The sequence below is a fragment of the Dermacentor albipictus genome, chromosome 3, assembly GCF_038994185.2.
Source record: "Dermacentor albipictus isolate Rhodes 1998 colony chromosome 3, USDA_Dalb.pri_finalv2, whole genome shotgun sequence".
NCBI lineage: Eukaryota > Metazoa > Arthropoda > Arachnida > Ixodida > Ixodidae > Dermacentor > Dermacentor albipictus.
Window position 1 is genome coordinate 11,248,827 of NC_091823.1, and position 26,794 is coordinate 11,275,620.

General features: G+C 46.9%; 2 protein-coding genes and 1 non-coding gene across 4 annotated transcripts in view; 1 reads left to right on the forward strand and 2 right to left on the reverse strand.

Moving 5' to 3' along the window:
* Positions 1–26,794, forward strand: part of LOC135919519 (cytochrome P450 2A12-like) — an 89,672-nt gene that overhangs the window by 21,067 nt on the left and 41,811 nt on the right. The gene's annotated exons all lie outside the window — the stretch shown is intronic.
* LOC135919530 (uncharacterized) lies at positions 700–16,611 on the reverse strand. Of its 2 annotated transcripts, none has more exons than XM_065453420.2 (5): positions 16,406–16,611; positions 14,974–15,207; positions 12,294–12,438; positions 4,295–4,395; positions 700–826 (listed from the first exon to the last, which is right to left on the reverse strand). In XM_065453420.2, exons 1-5 carry the CDS (start codon positions 16,440–16,442, stop codon positions 732–734), a joined length of 612 nt encoding a protein of 203 aa, XP_065309492.1. In that variant the 5' UTR covers positions 16,443–16,611; the 3' UTR covers positions 700–731. The 2 variants fall into 2 exon arrangements, with proteins under 2 accessions (XP_065309492.1, XP_065309491.1); XM_065453419.2 differs by having other exon boundaries at positions 14,974–15,225; positions 16,406–16,610.
* Positions 17,809–17,883, reverse strand: TRNAS-GGA (transfer RNA serine (anticodon GGA)). Its single transcript has one exon. It is a non-coding gene; the product is annotated as a tRNA-Ser (tRNA).

A 26,794-nucleotide genomic window follows, 5' to 3' on the forward strand; every position in this document is an offset into this window, starting at 1 on the left:
CGGAGGAGGATATTTTAATGAAGAGAGAGAAGGAGAGAAGGATAAGTTGACCTGGAGAGCGTGGCTCTAGCCGGCTATTCCTCACTGGGGTGAGAAGAAGTGGGAGATACAGGGAAAGAGAGAGGCAGATGGCAGGTGACTATGACATAGCACGGTGAGCTACTATATAAATGTTGTCCAATACGCGGATGTGCATTTTCGACGCACTACACGCCCGAGTAATCGTGTCCCCACCAAACATTATCGCGCAACCACGTTTCGCACAGTCTTCAGGTCACACAGGTTCTTGGTGCTTTGGTCCTTTGGTGCTTTGCGCACGCTGGAAGACGGCATCCTTCCTCCCACCTTCCTCCTGGCGCGCACGAGATGAAGCCACCATCCTCGGTTGATCCTCGCTCGCTTTCACTTGCACCTACAGCCTACGGCGCACGGCCACTGTGTTATCACACTTTCACTTTATACGGAACATCGTGGCGACGAAGGCGGAAATGCTCCAGATTGTCCATATAATTGCGCAATAAAAATAAGCTTTACATACGCTCAATTACTTAAGGAAAGCATCCACAAGAATTAAGTAGGCTACAACCTCCCCCCCTTCTATCTCCTACTATTGCTACACCCTGGGAACTAACTTCTGTACGCGACGTCACAAATATGGTCCACGTTGGGAAGCCCTAAATGAAAGAAGGCTACAGAGAAGAAAAAAAAAAGACGAAGCGCCTTTATGGACGTCATTGATGATGAGTTGCGTTGTAAATTGCTGCTATCCCGTTACTTATTAGCCGCGCAGCTCCTTGACTTGGTGATGTGGCGTTTAACTCAGACTCTGAAAGAAATACATGAAGATATTCAGAGAAAAAGAATCGCCGTTAGGTCAAGCTATATTGCACAATAGTCACACTACAAGAAGAGCAGAGCCGCGTCGTTAGTGAATGTACCACTAGTAAAACTCAAGGAATTAAGATCGTATAGAACTGCACCGAAATACATATTCGGGTGAACAAGTGCTGGGGACGACATCTTGCGACCTTTTGACATAACACAATCAAAAAAGTAGCAGCCGTGCGCGTTCTTTTAAAGGAGCGCACTGACATAATTTTTACACCTCACAATTTTTGCTCGTCCCATACAGCACAAAATCCTCTAAAAACAGGCAAAAAGAATGAACGACGTCAGAGTGGCCACAAAAAGTTACTGCACTTTCTACGAACCAGCTTCGTTTGCAGTGTCGGAGCTGTGAAGGACGCCATGATACAATAACCCACTTCGTTCCGGCAGTCGCTGCGGCTGCCACAGACGAGAGCAGCCAGACCGCCGCACTCTTGTCTCTACTTTAAGAACGGCGACAGCATAACTAACTCTAGATTTTCGCGGAGCAGTTTGTTCTAGAGGAACGAAATGGCGCTTTCGGCGGTGCGCCGCACGTTGCCTCAGCGAAAGCGCACGAATACGAAATAATTAGGCTACTACTCCTCCCTGATTCTGTGCAATCAGCTGCCGGAAATTCAACTGGGTTTTCGTTAATGAACTCTGCTCCATTCATGCTGAAAAATGTGGAATGGTAGAGAGAACAAATGTGCAGTATAGTTGGCTGGAGAAATAGTGACTGGCACACTAAGGAATGGAATGTGAGAATGTGCGTCCAAGTTCGCGGGCCGCTGCTGCATGAGGACTGCTTGTGTTGCCAGTGTTTCGCGATGTACGGCTCTCCTGGATAATAAAAAAAGACTAATCCGCCAGAGTGTATCGCTAACCTTCAAAGAAAGGACTACAACCCCGGAACGTCGTTAAGAGTAAGTACTGTTCGATACACAGTGAGAAATGGAGCAGGGGCACCTCCTGGCATAGTAACGCATCCAGCCCAACTCACACGCAAACTCACGCCATCGCTATTGGCAACGTATCAAAACTAAGTGAATGGGTGCACTCTTGAATCGATGCACTCGAATTATGGGTGATGGCGACTAGAGTGAGAGCATACGAATGTTCGAGGCTAAGAGTTTTGTGATGGTCCATCAAGTAAGCGAACGATTAGCGATAATGCGTCTTTGCTACAAGGTATTAAAAAGTACAGACCATCTACGTTCCAAACATTGTGCGCAGCAAGAACAAGTATATCGCTGCTGATCATATTCCCTAGCGATTAGGCAGAAAATAAACAATGCGATAGTGGCCGCGCTGAGGAACGTTACCGAGTCAGAAACAAGACCAAGCTGCTGGTTCAAAGTTTTCGCTAAGTGACGAACGCAGAGGAAAACATACTGATCCCGATTTAATTCATAAACGGAAAGTTTGGACAGCTTAAAATACATTCTTAGCCCCGCTTTTAGTACAAACACCGTATACGCTGCTCGCGCCGTCCAGACAAGGTGTAATAAGCCACGAAAGCGTTTATACGTCCTCTGCAACTGTGACGAAAGCTTCGTGTCGTCAACTCAGTAACCTTCTACGATATCTGCTTAAAAACAGATTTTCTGATCCCCACCGGCGTCATGCCCATCCGTTGCAAACATGGAGACAGCGGAAGCAGCTGAGGCAAAGAATGGGCGCATCACCACGATATCAAACATTCCGGCGCCCACAGAATTGCGGTGAAAAGAGTCTGTTGATTCACGACGTCAGCAAATTTTGCTCTGTGTCATAATGTCATGACAATGTCGATGACGCCAGCATGCTATTTCCAAACGAGCTGTAGTACAAAATTGAAATATCTGATGAGTGCTTTAGAACTGTCGTAATTGTTCCGAGTCATCCTTTTACGAGCGAAAAGCAGATATAAAATTATCTTCGGAATAAATATGCTGCTAGCGACATATTTATGCTAACAGATAAGTTCGATATATAGTCAGTCTTTGCTAAGACAGTTCCACGGGGTTTGGTTAAACACAGCTTCAGAAGCTGTTGGCAGCTGTTGTCCGCGGCTGCATGCGCCGCTTGACATATCGGTCTACGAAAGTGCTTTTGACGTATGCTAAATCTCTGACAACATAAAAATAGAGAGCACCATTGCTTAATTAGGGGACGGAAAGAAATAGCGGGTTGCAAATGCTTGAGCGTTGAACGCGAGGTGCACTTGGATATTGCAGGTTGCCTTAGATTGTAGGCTTAAAGTTGACGAACAGCGCGTTGAACCAACGGCGATCCGTAATGGAAGAACGCAGAGGCGCCCGTTGAATGGAAAACCCTTTCTATTGCAATAGACGCAAGAGCTACTAGACGCCGGCCGCAACAATCAAAAGCAAGGAAGGCTGCAAGAGGTTTCTATTTAGTCTCATCCGGCCTGGAACACGAAGTCTGAATGATAATAGCTTTGTCTTAATGCCTGCGCCGTAATTTTAAATATTTCTTGAACATTTCTGAGTAGAGCTGAATAGAATCAATCAATCAATCAATCAATCAATCAATCAATCAATCAATCAATCAATCAATCAATCAATCAATCAATCAATCAATCAATCAATCAATCAATCAATCAATCAATCAATCAATCAATCAATCAATCAATCAATCGCTACGGCACCAGCACAAGCTAAGCCTGCTGATAACGACTTTTAGCGTTTCTCGGGCCTTGCGTTGAGCCTCTGTTTCAAACCCAGTTAATGCCAAATGAATACAGACCAGGCCAACCGTTCAGTGTAGAAAGAAGGGCAACTTGGAAATCAAACATTTCGACCGCTTAAGGGTAAAAAAAAAAGGAAACCGAAATGTTTCGGTATGTTGCGCGTGACATTTTGGAGTGTATGACAGCAAAATCAATTCAAGACTCCTTCCTGTCCCGTCGCTTTTTTTTGTGTGTGTTCTTCTAAGGCCCTTCTTTTTCCCTAAGCGCTGCGAATGTCGCAGAAACGTTAACTGAAGTCTGGCTCTATACAGAAATCGTCAATTCGCTAAATTCTGTTTTCGAAGACAAACGTACACAATATCAGAAGCATGATGAGTTCTTGAACAAGTACGACTTATGAAAGTTATAACTGAAAAATCAGATGTTTATTGAGTAGCATTGACTACACATATTTTTCCTGTACGCACCTCGTGCTTGTATTAACTGCGGATAACTGATGTCCACTATACTCCTTCGGGTATTTTTCACAGGACAGCTAATTAACAACACAAAATAGTGTATGCAGAAAACGAGTCTTAAGTTCTACAACGAAAATATTATTGCACAGTTAGCTTAGTGACATCTGAGGATCTCGTTTTGAATAGATGTTGTTTATCAGACCATCTGATTAGAAAAATTACCGTGACTGTCTCGTTATTACATTCGTGATGCGATTTTCATGATAAAACTCACCAATGAAGTAGTAGGTGCTCGCTCCAGCGACCAGCAACAGCCAGATTATCGTAATGGCCACAAGTGCGGCTACCTTGCCAGCTGTCTTGCCTCTGTTTATCCTATGTGATAGAGGGGAGCGATAAAGCGTTTTGTAAAGCGTGATTAGCGTAGCACGAAATCCCAACATTCCTTTTGTAAGGGAATAAAGTTAGAAAAAGTAGGCGTGCGGACACGGAATCAAGCAGAAGGAACCGGTAAACACAAACGCCGTTTCCTCTCTGCATGTGCCCGTGCCTGCGCGCCTGCCTTTTTGTAACCCTAATCCAGAAGAACCAGCTCTGCTTTCTTTCGATCATTCAAAGAGAATAAAAAACAACCATCGCTGAGTGCCTAGCTCACTCCTTGAGTGTTTCCTTGCACAGACCATAAGCGTTGTCTTAAATCATGGTGTCGTTTCGGTTCCCAGTGCACTTTTGCTGGAACGTAAGTTGGGGAAGACCCTCTCGCATAATATGACGAGCCTCTTAATCTTGCGGCTTGTTTTCTCGCGTTTTTTCTTTTATAACTATTTGTTTCTGGACTCGCCATCTTCAATATGTAGTTTACTCCATCCGCTAAGCAAGTGAAACGAAAGAAATAAAATTTTGGTTTCTAGTACACTCCACATCAAAGAACCAGCAACACGACTGATGAAGTGGAATTTCAAGGAACCCGTGTCCTGAGGGTTAACGTTTGAGATTGAGATGAAACGTGAGCTAGGTTTCCTAAGTTTTGCTTTGGTAGAAGGCAGCTTTGTATCTCTAACACGTATGGCACAGGCAATCAAACCAGGTACGCCCTAGAACTCAGCCCTATAGTGAATTCTTATCTTCAGTCGTGTGCGGCTGCTAACAAGAACAAGTTAGCTACTACTTATTTAAGATTGTTTTTTATTGGTACATCTTCGGTCTTCTTCTCTTCTCCTGCCAAAAGGGGCAGGAGAAGTGAAGCGCGTTGATGAGACTCCCATCTCCTCGAGAAGTCGAGCGTGTTGTCTGAGAAAGCAAGGCAATGAAATGCTAACTAGGACTACTTAGTGTTGGTTAAGGAATTTTCTTTCCACGCAGTAGTTCCGCCTTACTGAGATCGCTGGAAATGTTTGTCGCAGCAAGAAACTTGCCACAAATAAGACATTCCCAGTTTCTTCGTCGAGTGCTGGTGTCGTATTTCTCGTCGCAGTCTACGCTATGTATGCATTAAGTGTTTACGTCCCTGTTTTATTAATAAACAAACAACGCATAACTAGGAAGCGGTTGTTTGTGAGTGTTCCTAGGCATTCATGCTTCCAAGCACAAGGTGAAAGGATGAGGCGAAACAAGGAGAAACTGCGTTCACTGTGTCTGCCAGTTCGTCGTTTTACTTTTGTGCCGCATTTGAAAGCATGAAAGGACATTTACGCTGAGTATGGCCAGCAACTTGACAGCACGTTGATAACAGTGTGCTTTCACGATAGCTTCTTTTTGTTGTTGTACTACGTAGTAGAAGAAAAGACGTTAATTTCAGCAGTAAGAACAAAGATTAGGTAAGGTAGTCTATAAAGCTGAAATCGTCATTTTGCTGTTAACTGCTGACACATTTCGCAAATTACCAGTACCATGCTTGCTTGTTTTGCGTTTACAAACCGATTTAGTGCTTTAGCCCAAACCATGCCGTATAAGAGCGCGATAACAATTTTTGATACTTATTTTCGTCACGGTATTTGAATTCTTAGGCACTGATACCATTGTTAACGCAATGCTTATGCCGAAAACAAGTAATATTCAGTTAATCTGCCTTTTTGCAAAGGACATCTAAAGTGCTGTCCTTTCACAATAGATGTATTTAATTTAATTTAATTTAATTTAATTTAATTTAATTTATTTATTCTCAGGGCCATACAGGCATTACAGAGAGGAGTGGCAGTAATAAAAGAAAAAAAAAAGAAGGCTAATGAGGTAGCACATTGTCATAGAGAGTCGACTTGAACACGTTGTTGAAAACCAGGAAGCGGAGCCGAAGTAGAGAACGTCTTCTTTATTCGACGCTTGCTAAAACAACTCCAAAAATGCAGGCGCGCGCTCGGCTCCCCGCTCGCTTCTAACTTCTTCTTCTCTTCTTTTTCGGAGCATAATATTCAACAGCTCCCGGCCGAACAATTAGCGAGTGTTTGTTTCTTTTCGAGACGGAGCTTGTCCAGCAGATTCTAGGTGGTACCGCATCTGTGCCGGCCTCCGCAACGTGTGGCCACTAGAAGTGCGCACTTTGCATGAGCGAAATTTGCCATCGGCAAAGCCGTCGGCACCATGAGCACTTTGCTATGCTCGTGGTGGAACCATTGCTGGCATGTGTCTTCCTGATGGGCGTAGGTGCCGCAGTGGAAGCCGTCGCAGCCACCATTGCTGACGTGCTGCTGGTGCATGCGTCGGGTGTTATGTGACTGGCCTGCCCTGGCCCCGGCCCAGACAGCATTCCTAGCCTTCCAGGGGTTAAAGGTGGTGGCTGCTGGGGTGAAGGTAATTCCTTTTCAAGGCCTGGAGAGCTGTTGCGGGCGGCCATGGCTTGAGGCTGTCGTGGAAGTGGCATTCGCTCCACCTGGAAAACGGGGGCCAGCGTGTGGTTGCTGCGTTTTAGTCTTTTCACCCCACTGCTGTGCCTCCCTGACAGTGCGGACCCAGATGAAGCCTTTGCTGTTGACGACGGGCGCCCGGTAGGCCCGCTCGAGTGTCGCAGGGCGGAACACGATAACGTTGAAGACGACGATGAGGACGACAATGACAAGGAGCTGTGCACCGAGGACATCCCTACACCCGCCGGTTGGAGCACGGACGTGTCAGCAGTGTCGTCACCCCTACCAAAGGTGTCGGTGCTCCCTTGCCGCTGCTCCAAGTGATTTCGCAGAGCCTGTGGTTGTGTGACTTGGTTGCATATTTCACACACAACTAAATAGAAATAATCCAGCGCTAGAGAAAATCCGGAAAGTCCGATATCCTCTTTTTTTAATTTCATGGCATCGCTTTCTCTTTTCTCTCTCTCTGCCTCTGTATCGGCTTCTTCGTTTTCTGGACTCCTGAAGCAGATAGGTTCGGCGCAAGAATTCCATGACTGTCCTTTAGTAGCCGACGCACTATTGGTGGCCGCCAGTCTGTGAAGATCTTTCAATAGTTTGGCAGTAGAAGGGTACTTGTCTTCTACTAGTTGGAAGCGGTGTCGCAGAGTTGCAGCAAGGAGAAAGGGACTGCTGCAGGCACCAAAAGGAACCCTTGTGATGCGCAGTTCGTTAATATTGGAAGATCCTTCTTCAAACCAGAAGTAACGAAACGCGTCTCGGTCTTGTTCAGCCAGCGATATTTGAAGAAACGCTTTTTCGATATCGGCGGAAATTATAATCTTGCAGCTGCGAAACTTCAGCCGTAAGTCGATGATGTTGGGGTTCAAATTCGGTCCTGTCCACAAGACATCGTTGAGTGAAGGTGACTCCGGAGCATGAGAAGAGGCGTCGGATACCACTCGTACTTCAGTCGTAGTTCTGTCGCGTCGCACTACTGCTCGGTGTGGCATACAGCACGTGATATGTTCACTCGTACTGTCCATTGGGACCTTCTCAGCGTAGTCTTTGTTACAGTAGCTCCTAATGGCAGTGTCATATTCCTTCGGAAACTCTGGTTCTCGGTGTAGCGTTCTCTGCAAGGACTCCAGCCTCTTTAACGCAACATCCCGGTTATCTTTAAGCTGGGAACAATTGCTGCGCCACGGCAGTTCAACTTGATAGCGACCATTGTTTCTAACAGTTGTTTCCACGAAGTTCTTCAGGACGTGTTCGTCATCTTTCGAAAGTCTGTCTTCGTTAGTCAGCCCCAGATGTTCTACTTCCCAGAAAGACCTCAATTGTTGGGAAACGTTGGCTTCCGTTAGGCATATGTTGAAGTTCCTTACGGTTTCCGGCTTGTAGAACGTAGGTGGACTTCTGGCATCTCCATGAAGTGTCCATCCTATGATAGTTTCGATGGCTGTCAAGGAGTCGTCCAGTCGATGAATTCTTCCGCTGACAAGCCGCCAGTAATAGTCTGCACCTATAAGGACGCTTATTCCAGGCTCAGGTGGGACCTGAACTGCGTTGACGTCAGCGAAACGTAAGTTTTTGCTTTTCAACTTTGCAAGTACATTTGTCTCTGTTAATGCTGACAAGTCATTGCATATTTCTGGAACTTCTATAGCCTCTACTTCAAGTGAGTTTGAGTCGTACTGGCTATGCAGCGTGACTCGTACTCTCCTATAATATTTCCGCGGTGCTGAAACGTTTCCAAATCCCGAGATTGTGAGCTGCTCTTCGGCTAACACAGTGGCTTTCAGCTTCCTAGATAATTCTTCCGTGATGAAGCTGCGTTGACTGCCACCATCAATCAACATTCTCACAAAGCATTTGCTTCCAGTGCCCAGAGCCCAAACTTGTGCGGTCTGCAGAAGAACTCTGTACTTTAGCGAGTCCGTCGATGAGCTGGAAACAGTTGTCTGCGATTCTGTATTCTTCTGCTTCCATTTTGGGTCGCACATCGTGGTGATATGTCGTCCCTTGCATTTCGCACAGCTTAGTCTCTTCCAGCTTCGGCATTCCTTAGCTTTGTGAAATTGTCTAGCGCAGCGGAAACAGCATCCTAATTTCCGTAGTTTCTGCTTTTTCTCGTCTAATGTTAGTTCCGTTGGGCAGACATCCACCGAGTGATCTTTGTCTCCGCATAATATACAACTCTCTGGAGTCAGTTTCACGGTTAGCATAGATGCAGAACCTTGGAAATGCTCATTAGATTGTCGTTTTACTGTTGAGGCTTGTTCTCTCTTGGCAGAAGTCATCATTATAGTCTGTTCCCGGCTTCTTACTTCAAGACTCAAGAAGTCTAGAAGAACAGACATTTCATTTAGCCTGTCACTAGTAACGCCTGTATTTGTCGAAGACAAGATGCGCTGATTATAATGGAGTACCATTTCTTGCGGAAGATTCTGTATTATAGCAGTTTTCAGAAGCACTCCATATTCTTTTTCTTCGACACCAAGGTTATGCAGGGATCTCATGTGAGTCTGCACTTCTTCATGCAACCTTTGAAGGCCTTCGAAATCTTCGCAAGAACGAACTTTACGTAGGTTTAAAAGGCGACGCATGTGGTCGTTAACAATCAGTGACTTCTGACCGAATCTTTCTTTGAGAAGTTCTATAGCTGTGCTATAGCTCTCGTTAGTTGTCGACAGGCCGCTGATGACACCTTCCGCTTTACCCATCAAGTAGCTCCGAAGGTATTTCAATTTGTCTACGTCTGTAATATATCTGTTCTGGTGAATAGTAGACTCAAATTGATCCCAAAATTCTGGCCATTTAATGGGGTCACCATGAAACTTCGGCACGTCGAGCTTCGGTAGCTTAACGTGTGCGCGTGCTTGACGAAAGTCATCGTGAGATTCGCGCGTAGTCGTTGTTTGCTGATCGGATAAAATGCGTTCAGCGCGGGATTTCGCGAGGACGATAGATTCTTGATACTGTCCGACGCTTTGAAGCTCATCCTCAAGGTTATCATCCGTAACATGCTCTTCTACCTGGTTATCAAGGTCCGTAAGCATAGTTTCCTTTATCTTCAGTAGGTTAAGATGGTCGGTAAGCTCACCATACGGCGTTGGTTCCGTCTGCATAAGAATTGTCATGTCGTTGATGATCCTGGTGACCGCCGCTCGCACGGTAGCACGCTTCCGTCGTAGTCTTTCCATGTCGTGACGTCGGGAATCGGTGGCTTCGTGATGACGTGGATCGTTCTTCGACTCTGTCGCAGCGTGGTCGCGTTGATCGCGTCGGTAGGTCGTCCTCTTCAGGTAGCTCGCTTCATCGTTAGGGGTCTTCAACTGTAGGTCTGATATCCTGGTCACGGCACCATATGTTGAAAACCAGGAAGCGGAGCCGAAGTAGAGAACGTCTTCTTTATTCGACGCTTGCTAAAACAACTCCAAAAATGCAGGCGCGCGCTCGGCTCCCCGCTCGCTTCTAACTTCGTCTTCTTCTCTTCTTTTTCGGAGCATAATATTCAACACACGTCATGATCAGGGATGGTGACGATGGAGGCGGCAAAGCGATTCCAGTCTTCGCTTGTTTTCAGAATGATGGCTTCGAAATAAACGTTGCTCTTGCACTGAGGTACCCCAGCTTTCATAAGATAATCAACGCAAGGTGACAAACGGATTATCTTATGTTAGCCTCTAGAATCTGGGAGTATACTTCTGCATAGTAATATTACGTTGCACCGCTGACAAGGCGTCCCACTAAATTTGTTTCCTCTTTACTGCGAGACCAGGCCCACGTTTCACAAAACCTCTCCTACGTAAGTACAGGCCGAGAGTGTCCATCCCCGTGTCAATTTTCTGATCAGGTTGGCTCTTGCACCAATGTTCGTCAATTAGGAAACGTTCTTACGTGTACAAGAAGTCTGTTGAATACTGGCTCTGTCCATCATCACTTATTCAATGTTTGCTTTGAACGTTACTGTGCAGGGGATGGAAAACAGCACACACATTCTTTTTACTTTGAGCAGGTCATTTATATGGCTTATTTTTCACAGATGGAAGGCATGCACTGAGACAGACAGAGGCTGCCATGGTAGCGCGGTACCCATTCTGGCTGTGCTGACTTAGGGTCACTCTGTACAACGAAGGTAGAGCCTTAGAGGAAGGAAAAAACTGGGTAGAGGCCCTGGCGTCACTCTCCGTAAAGCCTCCTCGAACTTATGGGGCAGTTCTTCTTCCTATCTACTTGCCCGTTGTCGCCTCGATGTCAAGCGCGTGCGCCCAATGGCGCACGCACCAGGCCACATCTTCAGTCTGGCAGATGGGTTCGACGTGACGTGTGCAATGACGAACGCACTAGTCTCACCTTTAGTCGAGCAGAAACATGGGGCCACCCTCGCGTCGGGGAAGCGTGCCCTTCTCGTACCCTGAAGGCACGGGTTCGATTTCCACCGAGACCGAAATCTACCAAATTTTCTTTTCAGAACCATTAATTTACTATGTTTGAGGAACCACCCTGAAAATGTTGACCGTAAATCCGAGCATCTTTGGCGTGTTCTTACTCTTTGCGCCGTCACCCATTTTTGTTATCATCGCTCCGCCAGGCCGTCGCTGCCGTATTTCCGCATAATGGGGCATATTATGCTTTCGCACTAAAGTGATAACAACGGGTGTTGTCGCACATCGCTTCATGCCTGGTATCCCGGTACACCAATGCCACGTTGGCTCAGTCGTCGTAGCTTGCATGAACACCCGCGCCAGGGTGCTTTCTAGGGAATAATTGCAGGAAACTTAAGGCCTGCAGCGCAATGCGCTGAAAGGTTCAATTTAAAACCTTCTTCTTGACGCTAACCAACAATATCGGCGGAAGGTGGCGAGGGCGTTAGAGTAGAGAACAAGACAGAAAGGAGGAATTGCGGTACAGTCGAACTCGGTTGTAACGAAGAGGCTTGTGCGCGAAGTATAGCTTGGTGGATCAGGTAATTAAGTACACGGAAACTAACCTACAGCGAACTTAAACGAATTTTCGCGACACGTTCGTTACATACAGATTTGTTATCTCCAGCAGAGAAAAGAAGCAAGGAAAGCATTCACTTATTGATGACAGAACTGCCTGTAGGCAGTAGTTTTTTTTGCCAGTGTCATGAATTATTGCTCGGCGCCGCTAAGAATGGCGTTCTCGTTGCGCGAACTTGTGCGAAGCTGCTCCAATGCACTTCTACCGTGTGGCCACAGTATCGGCGCAGCTCGTTAACCACAGTAAGTGCGCCCGGAAGAGTCAGTTGAGACGGCTCCTCAACTGGCAGCGGCCTGCCCGAGTACCACATATCGTATGTCCAGTTCGTTATGTTATATTACATTCGTACAGCTCAGTTAGTTTTCGCGTGTTCGATGAATATAATAATTCCCGTTATCCAGGCTCGGTACGTTCGGGTTTGACGTCCAGGGACGCTATGCTCACCAGGAGAGCGGCACTTCTTCGTCGCTTCGTCCTCGTTGCGGTGGCGGAGACTCCCGCATCGAGTCCAGCTCCACTTGCACCATGTCGGAGTGACCTTCGCCCGAGGCCCCGTACACGCGCCGAGGTTGCATGAGGACTACCTCGCCTGCGTGGAAGCATCGTGGCCGCAAGGGGCATTACACAGCGCAAGGCGTGAGAGCAGCGTCCGTACGAACAAGAGGTAGTAGGCACTGTGTAGCACGTAATGCTGATGTGTCTACTAAGCGTCGTGTTAACAACAGACCGTGCCAACAAGCTGTCGTACAACAAACAGAGCGCATTCGCAGAGCACTATAGAAAGTGCCGGAAGTCGCGTAATTCACTAGTGACTATATATGGCGACAATTCTTTTCATTTTCTTTTTTTGTCCTCTCGGGGTTCTTTAACATGTGCCCAGTGCAGGCTAGACGAACGTTTTTGTATTCATCACTGCCAGCGGACGTAATCTGCAGGTGGAATCGAACCAGGGATCCCATGAGCCCGACGCCATAGCCACAAAGCTAGAAACTGCGGCATTGCTTCACAACCAGACCCCGGTTTTGGCACGTAAAACAACAGAATTAAAATTTTCAAACTTAATTCTTTTTGTCCATCGTAATTTTCTTGCACGAAGCCACGCTCCCACTACCACCAATTGGCAGCACCAATTGGTAATCGGAGTGTTAAAAAACACAGCTTCAGTTATCATGCGATGAAGATGGATGAACACTGTATAGTACGAAGAATAAGTGTGTTTGCAAAATATCTCATGCGAACATGGCGCTCTATTTTCGAACAGGCCGAACAACAGACCAACCCATGCAACGTAGCCCAAGAGTGACAGGCCGTATATTGAAGAAATATCAGTTGTATCGTAGGAATAAGAGGGCGTATTTGCCGATTGTCAAAGGAGCACGAGCGCGCATTTACAAAACTTCATGCTAGTAAGAAACCGGATTCTCGAACGTATTGTGAGACAAGTGCGGCAGGCTTGGCGGGCTGGTGAAGTTGCACAATCAGAGATCGTGCAGCGCCTTTCATGTTCATTTCTCCTGTCAGTCCCCGTATTTATTGCACTATTCATTATGTAGTATTATACGAACAACAGACAATGCCTATCAAAGTACTGTGCAATAAACTGGTCACATAGAAAAAGCTGTCGTATGTACGGGTACACTGTATCGTACGAACGACCGCTGATATTGACAAATAAAGTACGAACAAAGAACTGCGCTAAAAAACATTTTCGTTTGCAAGATATGTTTGTCACACTTGGCTAGCCTTTACTACCACCACGTAATTTTGGTTCCTCTAAGCGGGTTCTTACGAACTGTTCCTGCTCGCGAATGATAATGAATCTGGGCCAAGATGCAACAGAAAGAAATGGGTAGAATAAAAAGAAAACGCCGACAACATGATATTTATATTGCAGCTCATTATTTCAACACGTCTGCATGCTGCGAAGACATCGAAGAAACTCTTTGTTGTGAAGAAGCGACGCGGCGCATTTCATTAACTAACTGTATTAGCAATGGAACTTGATGCCACGTGACAGTAAAAAGTAAATAAGAACTAATAATACACTTAATTTACAAGTAGAGGTAACGGACTGAACTCGATACAATCGGTGATAAAACAGTAAATACAAAACACTCCAAGGAAACCTTAACATGAACCATCTCTGATTTTATCCATTGAAGTCTGCATACTTGTATGATACTAACGAGTTGGCTTAACCTACCTTGGTAAGTTGCTCAGTGGCTATGGCGTTCGGCTGGTAAGCACGAGGTCGTGGGATCGAATTCCGGCCATGGCGGCTGCGTTTCGATGGGGGCGCAATGCGAAAAACGTCCGCGTGCTTAGAGTTAGGTGCACAATAAAGAACACCAGGTGGTCCAAATTATTCCGGAGTCCCCCACTACGGTGTGCCTCATAATCAGATCGTGGTTTTCGCATGTAAAACCCCATAACCTTATAACCAGTTTAGAGTTGATGGGCTCAATACAATTCCTCTTGGTCATTTTTCTGCCTGTTAGAAGTGACTCAGGAATTCACAATTTGTTCCTTTGTTATCGCTGTGTTTCGTTTTTAGTGGAGACACTCCTTATATGTAACTAGGCGTCGTGTAGCTAAAGGAAAAGGTTGCGCGGTCGGTACGTAAAGAAGTGTCTTGATTATCGCGGGCGTGTCGTGCCTGATTTTAGGCAATCTCAGGCTCTGGCAAACGGCGAGTTGTGGACACCACATGCATTCGAGCGAAGTGACTGCAGTGCATCGTGGCAGCACAGCATCGTGGAAGCACACCAGAAAAAGGAGCAGCTTTCCAGAGCTTCTTTTCTGCTGGCATGGCGGCTGTGATGTTTTACGTGGAAGCTCGTGTACTTTCAACACAGCTTAAGGGCGAGCTCGTCAATTTAGGTGCATGTCCAAGAACCGCAGGGGGCCGAAGTTAACCTACAGCCTCCCACTACGGTCGTCCTTCATAGCCCGTGTGTGTTGTTGCGAGGTGAAATTCCATAATTTGATTTGACCTCAGTGGAAGTGACCTGTAGGTAAAATCTACTGACAAAAATGATGGCCTCTAGGCGCTTACGCGCAGGCAAATATCTATGGGTAAATTTGTTATACCTCTGCAAGAGTAAAAGGTAAAGAGCTCGCTCACCGATGATGACGTCTCCGCTGCCCGTTCGCCGGAGGCGTGCAGGGCCATCGTCGCGCGCATCATGCTTGGGCGAGGATTGGGGCGACGTTGCCCGTGCCGGGCGGACCTGTCCCGAGGAGGGCAGGACGGCTCCGCCACGGTGCAGCGGCGAGTGCAGCTGACTCGACAGCGTGCTGCTCTTGCGCACCAGCCGAACCATGGGGTACGGCATGCTGCTGACCGGTAGGCTCTGACCTGGGCGCGTCGGAGTATCTGGGTGAAGAGACGAGCGCGGATGTGTCTTGACGGGGTGAGCATGAAGTCACTCACTCGGGCTCACACATTTCCAGGGCTGAAGTATTGGGGAGCAGTTGCTTCCTTTACAAATGGTAAGCACCTAGCGGAATAAAAAAGGACCCGACGAGGACACATTAAAGGGGCCCTGAACCACCCCTCGGGCTCTGTGGAATAACATTGTCCGCGGCTAGCACACGCTGCTGTAAACATCTCAGCCAAGTTTTGCTGTCGTACGCGGTGTGAGGAGCTCGCAAGCGGATAGTGAAGTGACCTTTCTCTCAACCGCTCTCTTTCAACAGAAGACTCTGTACTCACTGTCTTCTGGAGGCCTTATTTGGTCATCGGACGCTTTATTTCGTCATTTTCTCAGACGGCTGCTATTGACCAATAGCTGACATCAAACTACGGTCGGCTACGATCGGCAAGAACGTCCGTGGCCCGTGCATTGGGGGCACGTTAAGGATTCCCAGGTGGTCGAAATTTCCCTAGTCCCCCAGTACGGCGTGGCTCATAATTATATCGTAAGTTTGGCACGTGAAACCCGGAATTTTATTTTGTAACCTGGCTTAATCCAAGCCCCAATTCTTGCATCAAGACCTAAACCGCGTTTGGAAATCGGCTACAGCGAGATTGCGAGTGGAACTTCCATGTAGTTACGCATAACAAACGTTGGGATCAGCTCTCCTTTTTCCGCCCACCACGGTGGCTTAGCGGCTATGGTATTACGCTCCTAAGCGCGAGGTCGTGGAATCACATCACAGCCGCGGTGCCTGTATCTCGATGCAAAACGCCGTGTCAAGCGAATTGAAGGCACAATGAGGATCCCCTGGTGGCCAAGATTTATCCGGAGTCGCCCACTACAGCGTGCCTCATAATGAAATCGTGGTTTTAGGAAGTAAAATCCCAGAATTCAATTCAATTCTTCTCTTTCCAGTTCGCGTTTCAGTTTACGCTGACGGTACGCAAGTAGTGCAAGTGAATGAGCCAACGAAAAAAATAAAAAAGCTGAAAGAGCCTAACTGGCCTTTGACTCAGCATTTTACAAAGAGGAAAACAGAGGAACGCGACAGCATTACTGATGACGAGCACACCAGAAAGCTATTTAAACTGAGCTCGGCTATCAGCACAGCGCATGTTGCAAGATGCTCTCGCTCACCGGGGGGCTCTTCAACAAAACCGTCTTCTTCGGCCATATCCAACAGCCGCACGGTCACTGCGCTGTGAATGCTTGTTGACAGAAAGGGAGCTCTTCCCACGCACTACCCCTACGCGCCCAGACTAAGCCAACATCCGAAGCTTGGGCTGCGTCCTGTGCCACAGGCGAAGAGGCTCGTCGTCTTCCTCCATACTGCTGGCAGCTCGAACTGCTTCCTTCGTCAAGATGGTGACAAGTGCGTTCAAGGCACCGAGTCGCGGCTATAAACGTTTGTGTCAAGATTCATTAATGCGAGAAATTTTTATCTGTAAATTCAACGCTGCTTCACAATTTCTTTCGCTGAAAATGGCGAAGGAAGGTTGGTTGGATTTTGTATTAACTTGTACTTATAGCAAAGACGAAAGCGCAGGTTATTTCTTCATCTTTAAATAAAAAATTGGTTGTTTCGCCCGCAGGGAAAGCACTCACAGCAACAAGAAGACTTACCGTAGTGGTTGAACTTCTCGACGGTTTTCTAAGTGCATACGCGGTTGCTAGATACGCGGGAGTGCGAAAATTTCTGTAACCAATAAATGCTTTAACATGCCGTGTACGGCCTGTTTGCTTGTTTGTTTATTTGTGGTGTGCCCAAAGCGAAATTAGTCCTTATCAAGCAGCTTTTTTTTAAGGCCTCCTCGGTCCTAAGTAATATTTGGTAATGACATCGCACAAGCGCCATCACGGTGCCTGTAAACAGCGGTGCCAATGAAAGTACATCAGCTTCAGATTAAGAACAAACAATCTTGTGCCATTTCGTTTAACAATCTGAGAAGAATTAAGATAAAACTCGTGCGTTCTGAACGAAAGGCTTTAAGATTTTTGTTGACACGTTGCAATTATAAAAAAAATTCTGATGAATAATTTAGCTAAGAACGTAAAACCTGCTTTGAGTAACTTTGGTGGTTGAATAGTATAGGATCTATCTTGCATATATATGGCATAAGCGCATACATACGCATAAATATATACAGAATGTTCTGGCGAAGGCGGCGCCGACCGCGAAAATTCGCCTGGAGTGTCCATATAGTTACTACCCCCCTAAAATAAAATGCTGTGTAATTGGTACCGTTAAAAACGAGAGCAAAGCAAATTTGTGGCGTATTTGTGTCGCAGCCATTGGCGGCGTTGTCGTGCTGTCACGGCATCGATACGCATGAGTGGCCTGCGCGTATAGGCCATGTAAGACACTAACCGTGAGATTTTGAAATAAACAATAGTTTGACGTAGTAGTTCTGCGGAAACCCACAAGGTGGAGAGAAGTATTGAATAAAGGGAAAATGAGACATCCACCTGTTTGTAGCAATTGCTACAAAGGAAACCCATACGGGTTCCTCGAAAGAAAAGCCTCAAGTTGAAGAAAAATTCGTCCTGGTCCGGGACTCGAACCCGGGACCACCGCCTTTCCGGGGCAGCCGCTCTACCATCTGAGCTAACCAGGCGGCTAGCAGATGGCAGGGCGAAGTCGAATTTGTCGACAACACGAAGCAAAGGCAGGAGTTTGACGTAGTAGTTCTGCGGAAACCCACAAGGTGGAGAGAAGTATTGAATAAAGGGAAAATGAGACATCCACCTTGTGGGTTTCCGCAGAACTACTACGTCAAACTCTTGCCTTTGCTTCGTGTTGTCGACAAATTCGACTTCGCCCTGCCATCTGCTAGCCGCCTGGTTAGCTCAGATGGTAGAGCGGCTGCCCCGGAAAGGCGGTGGTCCCGGGTTCGAGTCCCGGACCAGGACGAATTTTTCTTCAACTTGAGGCTTTTCTTTCGAGGAACCCGTATGGGTTTTCCTTTGTTGCAATTGCTACAAACAGGTGGATGTCTCATTTTCCCTTTATTCAATACTTCTCTCCACCTTGTGGGTTTCCGCAGAACTACTACGTCAAACTCTTGCCTTTGCTTCGTGTTGTCGACAAATTCGACTTCGCCCTGCCATCTGCTAGCCGCCTGGTTAGCTCAGATGGTAGAGCGGCTGCCCCGGAAAGGCGGTGGTCCCGGGTTCAAGTCCCGGACCAGGAAGAATTTTTCTTCAACTTGAGGCTTTTCTTTCGAGGAACCCGTATGGGTTTCCTTTGTTGCAATTGCTACAAACAGGTGGATGTCTCATTTTCCCTTTATTCAAACAATAGTTTGGTTTTAACAGAAAACTTCGTTCAAGCTCTTTAGCTACGAAGACATTAGTGTGGTTTCACCAACTGTCTGTGACATCTCTGCGTGTTGCAAGCAATGTTCTTCACCAACTTCAACGATGGCAGCCATGATTGGTATCATGCGAAGGTTCTGGTCTTTGACATGGTTGTTCCTCCCTGGAGTAGTGCTGAAACTTTCAGCTACGCGACGGCGTCAATAACTAGCTTCTCAGATGTCTATTGCTTAAAGCATCAGGGAGTGCAACACTTCCAAGTTAACTTTACGAGCCTAGGTTTCACGGCTTAAACTGTCAACGCTGGCTGCCTGGTCACTGGTGGCAGGCGTGTCCCATTCATTCATGTAGGTCCACAAGAGACCAACGTTGTCTGCCTGTTTCTACAGTTCTTTGTCTCCAACGAATCCCTCGCCCAGGTCCTCTCGCAACATGGCAAGATTATTTCTGTCAACAGCGGGTTGAAGAACACATTGCAAGGCGTCCATACAGGAACCCGCTTTATCCACGTGGACACGATCCTCGCGTACCCTGTGCTCAACTAGCTGCGCATCTTCCGTCACCGCGTGACGTTGGTCTATCGTCGCCTTCAGCAAGTGTGTGGGAGGTGTGGACCGAGCGGCCATGGCTTTCACGCCCTGTGCATGACACCGTTATGTAGACACTGCAGCGTACTTTAACAGCGCGAGCGATCAATGTGATCGCCCGTGCCAGCGCTGCGGGGCTAGCCATCCGCAATCACCTGCTCTGTCCACCATTCCTATTCGGGCGCCCCCAGCTGGAGCCTTCTGTCCTCTGAAACCGGCATCAGCGATGACGAAGGCGGCATGAGGTCATTAACGTAGTGGATTAAGCCACCCTGGCTTCGGCAGCGCAAGTACCTGTGGAAGGTAGCGAGGAAGGTGGCTGAGTAATTCATACGACACCATGTTTGTTGGCCTGGCTCTGTAGAGGAGGAAGACCATGCAGCGGTCGTTTCACGTCTGCTTTTGCTGCCAGCTACGGCGTTACAACTGCTGGGCCCGGTTCTAAAAGTTCTTCCTAAATTTACCTTTTATTACAGGTACTCCATTTAAAGTAAAACCTCGTTATAATGAAGCTTACTAGGGAGCCGACGTTACTTTGTTATAGCCATCGCTTCGTTACGTCCATTATTGCTCGTTACTGCAATATACATCAAATGGGGTGCACTACTAACAACATGCATGGAGGAAGACGACTTTACGGCCAGCGTAACCGCTACACGGCCACGGATGTGGTGCAAATGTTAATAATTGAGCACGATAATATTTCGTGTGCGCATCACACGATTTCCTTGCACTTGACGCTACTGTCGTTACTTTAACAGACTTCTGCACCAATAGGACGGTCTTTCGCTCCCGCTCCTGGTTCATTTTATCCCCGCTATAGCAGCAGTGTTTTTCATGACCCCGAAAAACTTCCGAGGTAATTCATTTCTGGCCCTCAAGTTAACTAAGGACAAATAAGTATTTTTTTGCCCATAGTATCATCTATAGGCACATGTTTTTGATGCTTTCAGATATGAGCGTGACTCATCCGTCGAGCTACGCCTAGGTGCACAAGCCTGCGCGGCGTCGCAGTGAGAGTGAGAAGTGCGATGGCGAAATTGAACTGTTGCTTAGCACAGCTGTACACGCAGCGGTAAGAAAGACCGGTGTTGCTCGCCTGTGCATTTCGCAGGAATTTTGATATTCTTCACCGAATGTTTACCGAATCTAGCGGAAAAAGATATGTTTGGTGTGCAAGAATCATGCGTTTTTTTAATTTGGAGAGAAATCAAGTTCATTAGTTCAGTGCCACGAGACAGTGAAGGGGCTACTACTTTCGGTCGGACGATGACGATAGCGACGATGTTGCCAGAAGCACGTGATAGTCCTGCATCCGTCGCCGCTTCGTTGGTCAAACTAAGACGGAGACTGCTTCAAGTTGCATGCTTGCTTGACGGAGCGGCCATGCAGGCAGGCTTATCCAGCAACTCCACCCAAAAAGATGTTACGGGGATAACGTGTATTTACAAATTATTACTGTATACCAGGCTACAACAGCCACAAGCAGCGGCGACGGATGCAGGAATTTCGCGTGCCTCTGTCTAATTCGTCGCTTTCGTCGTCATACGAACGACAGCAGCACACACTTCACTGTCTCGTGGCAATATATATTGGCAGGAAAATTTTACTTCGTTAAAACGAAGTTTTAAATATACGGATCTCAGTGAGGATTTAAAGGGAATTTTCTCTTCGTTATAACCATTATTTCTTTACACTATTCCGGGTCGTTACAGCAAGGCCTAACTGCATTTCTAACGTGCACTGAATCGCCATCCCCACCTTTCACCGATCATTTCCGATGCCAGCAATTCTCGTGGAACGCTACCAAATGACTTTCATGCCAATGCGAGGTGACATTAGCAAGCTTCCGCTGCAGAATTCACCGTCTGAATTTCTACCTTCATAGAACTCATATTTCTATTACTAATCTCTGTTCTTTGTGTAATGAACTGGAAACAGCCGACACTTCTTTCTCTTTTCTGTCACTTCTTCTCATCTCTCTGCAGAATGTTCATCCTATTTACGACTATATATTTAGGTTTAACTTTATGGACATCAAAACTTGCCATTTGGTGCATGCCAGTTGGCTGCCAGGCACAGGTTCAAAATAACAGATCGTCACAAGTTGAGCGCATTGTCACCGAGAAACGCCCGACTTTACTTATAATTGTAGCGCTACAACATCACAGACACGTCCGACACACACTATGGTGTGTTACATGCACTACATACGGACAGAACTCGTCCTGAACTAAGTGTTTCTTAAAACACTTGTTTGCCCCCGCAGATGACACAGGTGCACTTCCGCTGCTGTCTGAACACTGCCAATCGACGACATCCAGCTTCCCGTTTACGAGTAAGTGTACTACAGCCACGCTCTAGGCCGTTAGATGTGCTTGGGCGCTGCCTCGCTTCGCGTTCATGCTCGAAATGTTCCCTGCCCTGCTCGGCGCTCATCGCCGCGACTCAAAACGGCACTTCACTTACGAGTTGGCGTGTACTGGCGTTCTAAACCATGCTTTGCTGCGTGTCGAACACCTTTAGACTTTTCTCGACCCTCATTCCGAGCATCTGTCTCCTCCGCACTCAGTACATGCTTCGGCCCCTTTTTATTGGTGTTTGAGCTCGCGTCTGCGCTTACATCACCCGCCGCCCGGGCCACAAGGGTTTGAAATATATTTCGGGACCGGCCCATCGCCGTGCACAATAGCAGCTGGAAGCCACTACCCACAAAAGGAAGGGTGGGAGAAGAGGCAAAGCCAGCTTCGACTTACAATTGTTAGAAATCAATCGGGCGATGATGTTCTAAGTCAAGCTGGGTGATATAAAGCTGCTGAGATGTCCCATTGTGTGTGTTTGTGTCACAGCGTGAGTGTGTTTGACGACAAGACGACAGCAGCGAGGATGGCATGACGACCGCGGAATGAGGGAGATGGAATGATGACTGCGGCATGAGAACGAAGGACTGACAACGATGGAATGAGACCGTCGGCGTGACGACGACGTCGTTGCTACAATGGGATGACGACGCGATAACGGCGACGAGATGGCAACGACAACACGACAACGACTTTCCAACGCGGACGCAATGATGACGGACTACAGAGCGGGTACGGAACAATGACGACGGCGTGAAAATGAAGGAATGATGGCGATGCCATAAAGGGGGTGGCGATGACTTGCCATTACTGGATGCAGACAACGTCGTGCACGGAACTAACTTCATCTGGACTTCGTCTGGCACGTCGTCTCGAAGGCTCGACCGCACTCTCGTACCCCGCGTGTTTGCGTCTTTTCTCTTCAGCTTCGATGCTCTGCACTTTCCTCCATCTCCTGCGTACACCTCTGATCATCGGCCTATTATCCTCGAGGTGTGCCTTCATTCTTCCATTATCCAAAACCATGGCGCCTTGATACCCACATCCTATATATACGCGTGCAATGAAAGTTTGCAGCCTAGCTTATCGTGAGCAATAACTATACGTGCCTCAAACGCGCGATCTACTTTTTGTTTATATATATTCCGCACGCCTCAGACGCGCTTGGGGTGCACTGGAGAAGTGCGCCCGCTGCGTCTCCGTACTGCACATATATCGGAACTGGAGCAATCACCAAGAGCGAATGCTAATATCAACAAATATCTTGTTTCTTTTTGAAAGTGGAAAAGCACCTAGCCCGTTCGTCTCCTTGATTTGATGCTCGCTTGGCACGTGGCTTACAGTCGCATGGTACACGGTAGAATTCGTGAAGAAAGTCCATTGTTTAAGCTCGCATAATAGCCGCAGCCCCGACTTCACGTGATAAATTCTGAAAAAAAAAATAACTTTCAAGTTTCGATTTTACTTTTACGGAAGCCTGTGTCCTAAGACGAAGTGAAAAAAGCCATATCATCGTGCAGAAACAACGAATTCAGTTTTTCTGTGTCGCATCGTAGTCATATGATGCTATATGGTTGCTGTGTTTCGTATTTGTTAGTGCTTATATTTGAGCCTATGAGAATCTGCGCGATATTTTCATTTCTGAGGAAAAATGGCTTAGGTTTAGTGAGAAAATCTTCTAAGCAAGAAAAAAGAAGCCTTTTTTGTGTGATATCCGCATGCAGAAATCCTTGCTCTAAATATCGACAAAAAAGAAAAAGATAATCAACGACGCATGCATTACGCGAATGCTTACCCCGACGCACCTTTAATTTGCTGGACGTCTGAGAGATGAAGAGAATGGACAAAACGGGGAGGAGGAAAAAGAGAGGAAAACATAGAGAGGATAGCTAGCGTAACAACCGTCTTGCTACCATGTGCCAGTGTAAGGCGAATACACCTAAAGATGATATACGGAGATACAACATAAAAAAAAAAAAAATATGCGGATTCCATGGACTGTGGGAATCGGATTCAGCGAAGCTTTGTTTGTCTTTGTGAGGAAATCTGTTCTTGTTTAGCAACCATCTGCAAGTGTGGAGCACACGATTCAGTTGGAGACGCTTTCACAGCGATGCGCCTCACTCAGATTAAACTTGGGGCGCTCTAACACCGCAGACAGGTCCGACAGAAACCACAATCTGTCGCTCATGCCAGACTGCAAACCGAAATTGGGCTGTTCGAAGTGGTCCTCGAAGTACTTGTTTGCACCCGCAAGTGACACAGTCTCGTTTCGCTGCTGCCGTATCACTGCATACCCACGTCTCCCTGGTTCGCGTTTATGAACAACTGTGAACTGGCGTTTCAACCCTTTCTTCGCTGCGTATACCAAGACAGCTTCACTTCGCGTTTAAGAACCAGCACGCGCTGGCGTTCTAAACCGCTGGGTAGAACCGAGCTCACCAGTCAGTCACCATTACCACATGGCTGACAAAGACAGTTCAAGCCATCTTGCAAGACAGCAGCAAGCAGAGCCGTGAGCATGTGCACGATACACCATGAAAAACAGGAGAATTCAGCAGCCGCAAAGCGAGGGACAGACAGACAGACAGACAGACAGACAGACAGATATATATATATATATATATGTATATATCTTCCAGAAATATATATATAATCTTCCAGACAATGTATAGGTCCCATTGCACTGCTAATTTTTGGTAGCTCTATTGCCTTTAGTGAGCTGCCTTGAGCCTTTTGAGATGCTTGATAATCACCATCGCGTCGTTTACCTATGAGCGGGTCAGACACTTCTCGACGGTTCACGCTTTTCACACGAGCTTGTTTATTCAGGATCTCAGGAGAGTGGGGTTGGGGGTTCAATCGCACCTTGTGTGCTGGGTGTCTAGGTAACTTATGCATTCCATCTAGAAGAAAGCGAACCATCTGTAGATCTATGGTCCATAACGCACATCCTTGCTGAACGTAATTGAAGAGAGAAAAAAAAAGTTTGTGTGTGCATATAAGATGCTTCGACCATGTGTTATATGGCTTGGGTAATGCTTCAAACTAAAAAAAAATTAAGCGACAATGTAAATGGGCGAAATATCACTCCGCAGAATTGAACTCCGCAGAAGTGGCGTAACCGACGCTAACGCCTATACGTCATACAAAGTAGACAACGAAGACAAATTCCGAGCGTCATCCGAAAGACAAGCTCGCACATCCTCTGCTGCTACCCTCATTATGACTCGAAACGCTAAAGCCCCAATGCCGCACTGCCAGGTTTGGTGACTGACTCCTTTCGGATCGGGAAATTCTGGTGGTGTATTTTCTTTTCCACTCCGAATGGAGCTGGCAGTCCAAACGTAAGATTCTGATTGTGCGCGATCTCGCACGTACAAGGCCACGAAATCCCCATTGAGCTTCTTGAAAGCAACTGGACTGCACGAACGCTTGCGACTGTTAGCAAATATTAATCTGCGAGTGTGTTCACAATGACGCCTAATAATTATTGTCTTTTCCTTTATTTATTTCGTCCACCTTTCCTCCTCCATAAGTGTAGGGTAGCCAACGTGGCATGCTAATTGTTAACCTCCCTGCCTTTCGATCTTCACTTCTCTCTCTCTTTCTCTCTCTGGTGGTGTGGAAAGATGCTCGATGTTCCAGTGCGCGCAAGAAGGGCTCTGTAGACACTTCCGAAGATAAGTGAACAGTTCTATTGCGTGCTCTAGCATCACCTGCCAGCCGCGTATGTTCTATGAAGCGACAGTGCACAGAACAGATAACCACGTCGCACGCGTAGCACACATTCTTTTGCGGTCGGTTTTTGATACCTGCACTCATTCCTTCTCTCTAGTCGTCTCATACCTAATTGTACTGCAGTGCCCTTGAACTTTCGTTTCATATTTTTTTCTCACTTGGTAAATTTTATTTTCACTCCACAAAAAAGTAAGAAACAATGGATAACAGGCAACAGACAGGCTGCTGTCCATTTTCCTTTTTTCTTTTCTTCTTTTATTTGGCAGCTGGGCCACCGGAAACCTCAATCATGTGTTTGGATTCACTGAACACGCCAGAGTTTAGCGAACTGCGCACACCGTTGCTCAATCGACGTACCGGTTTCGTGGGAACATAAGTATCGATGTCGACTCGGGCACGATTTACAACGCTTATACAGTATCTCACAGTACTATATTATAGTCACCTGTCATTTACCTTTCTCCTTCCCTGTATGTCACACTTACCCTTATCTTAGTGAGGAACAGCAGGTTAGAGCCACGCTCTCCAAGCCGACCTCTCCACCCTTTCTCTTCATTAAACTCCCCTCTTCCACCGGACGTGGCCTAAGAACTACCGCTTCTGAGAAAGCATTTGGGCAGAATTTCCTAGGATATTTAGTGTTAACTAGCGCTTTACTCGCACGTACGCACGAACTCACGCAGGAACTCACGCACGCATATTTTCTTATCATGCCGGTGACTGCAGGAACTGCACTAAGCAAAAGAAACTTCGTTGTTGTGATAGATCCAGAGATCCAGTGGTGCTGGCTAATTGCATCAACCGACAGACCCCCCCTCCCCCCCCCCCCCCCGCGCGCCCAAGAGAAGAGAAAAAGAAACAAGAGCGCTCTAGTCAACAGATCGTCTGCGTGCATCACGCAAACTGCTTTACATTGTTTTAAGCTTGTTCTTTTGACCGTAAGATGTTCACGATATGGAACCTACATATTTACTTTATTTGTTGCAATTGTGGTGCATGTGCCGATTTCCAGACTAGCTGTTTGCAGAAAGTATATACGCATCGGTCAGCTTAAAGTGCACGGCATGCGTTGCTTTCTTTAGGAGATTGTACTTAAACACATCTATACTTCAGCATAGCGACAAGCTGGACATTCGTAGTTTTTCTGCGCTACGTGTCCGACGAGGAACGAACAAATGAAAAGCGGGCACATAATCGATTTGTGCCTTTTGATTCGTACATTTTTCGTCAAATATACAGCCCAATAAAACTATGATCACCATGGTTGTTAGAATCTGCCCAAATGAATTTTTGCGAGAGTTGGAGGAGGAGTAGATTCTAATGAAGAGAAAGGAGGAGAGGTCGGCCAGGAGAGCGTGTTTCTACCCTGCTACTCCTCACTGGGAAAAGGGGAAGTGGGAAATACAGGGAAAGGTAGGTGGTGGGTCATTCTGTTGTGGTACAATGAGCTACTTCATACAAGTTGTTCAATATGCGGATGCGCACTGTAGACGCAATACACGCAAGAGTTTTCTTGTCCACAC

What these genes read in the sequence shown, in the direction of transcription:
- LOC135919530 (XM_065453419.2), bottom strand. Translation starts at nt 16,442, where the DNA reads ATGGCCGAAGAAGACGGTTTTGTTGAAGAGCCCCCCG. An exon ending in CAGCGGAGACGTCATCATCG is followed by an intron (nt 12,439 to 14,973) that starts GTGAGCGAGCTC and finishes GCTTCCACGCAG; the next exon opens with GCGAGGTAGTCCTCATGCAA. An exon ending in GAAGAAGTGCCGCTCTCCTG is followed by an intron (nt 4,396 to 12,293) that starts GTGAGCATAGCG and finishes TCTATCACATAG; the next exon opens with GATAAACAGAGGCAAGACAG.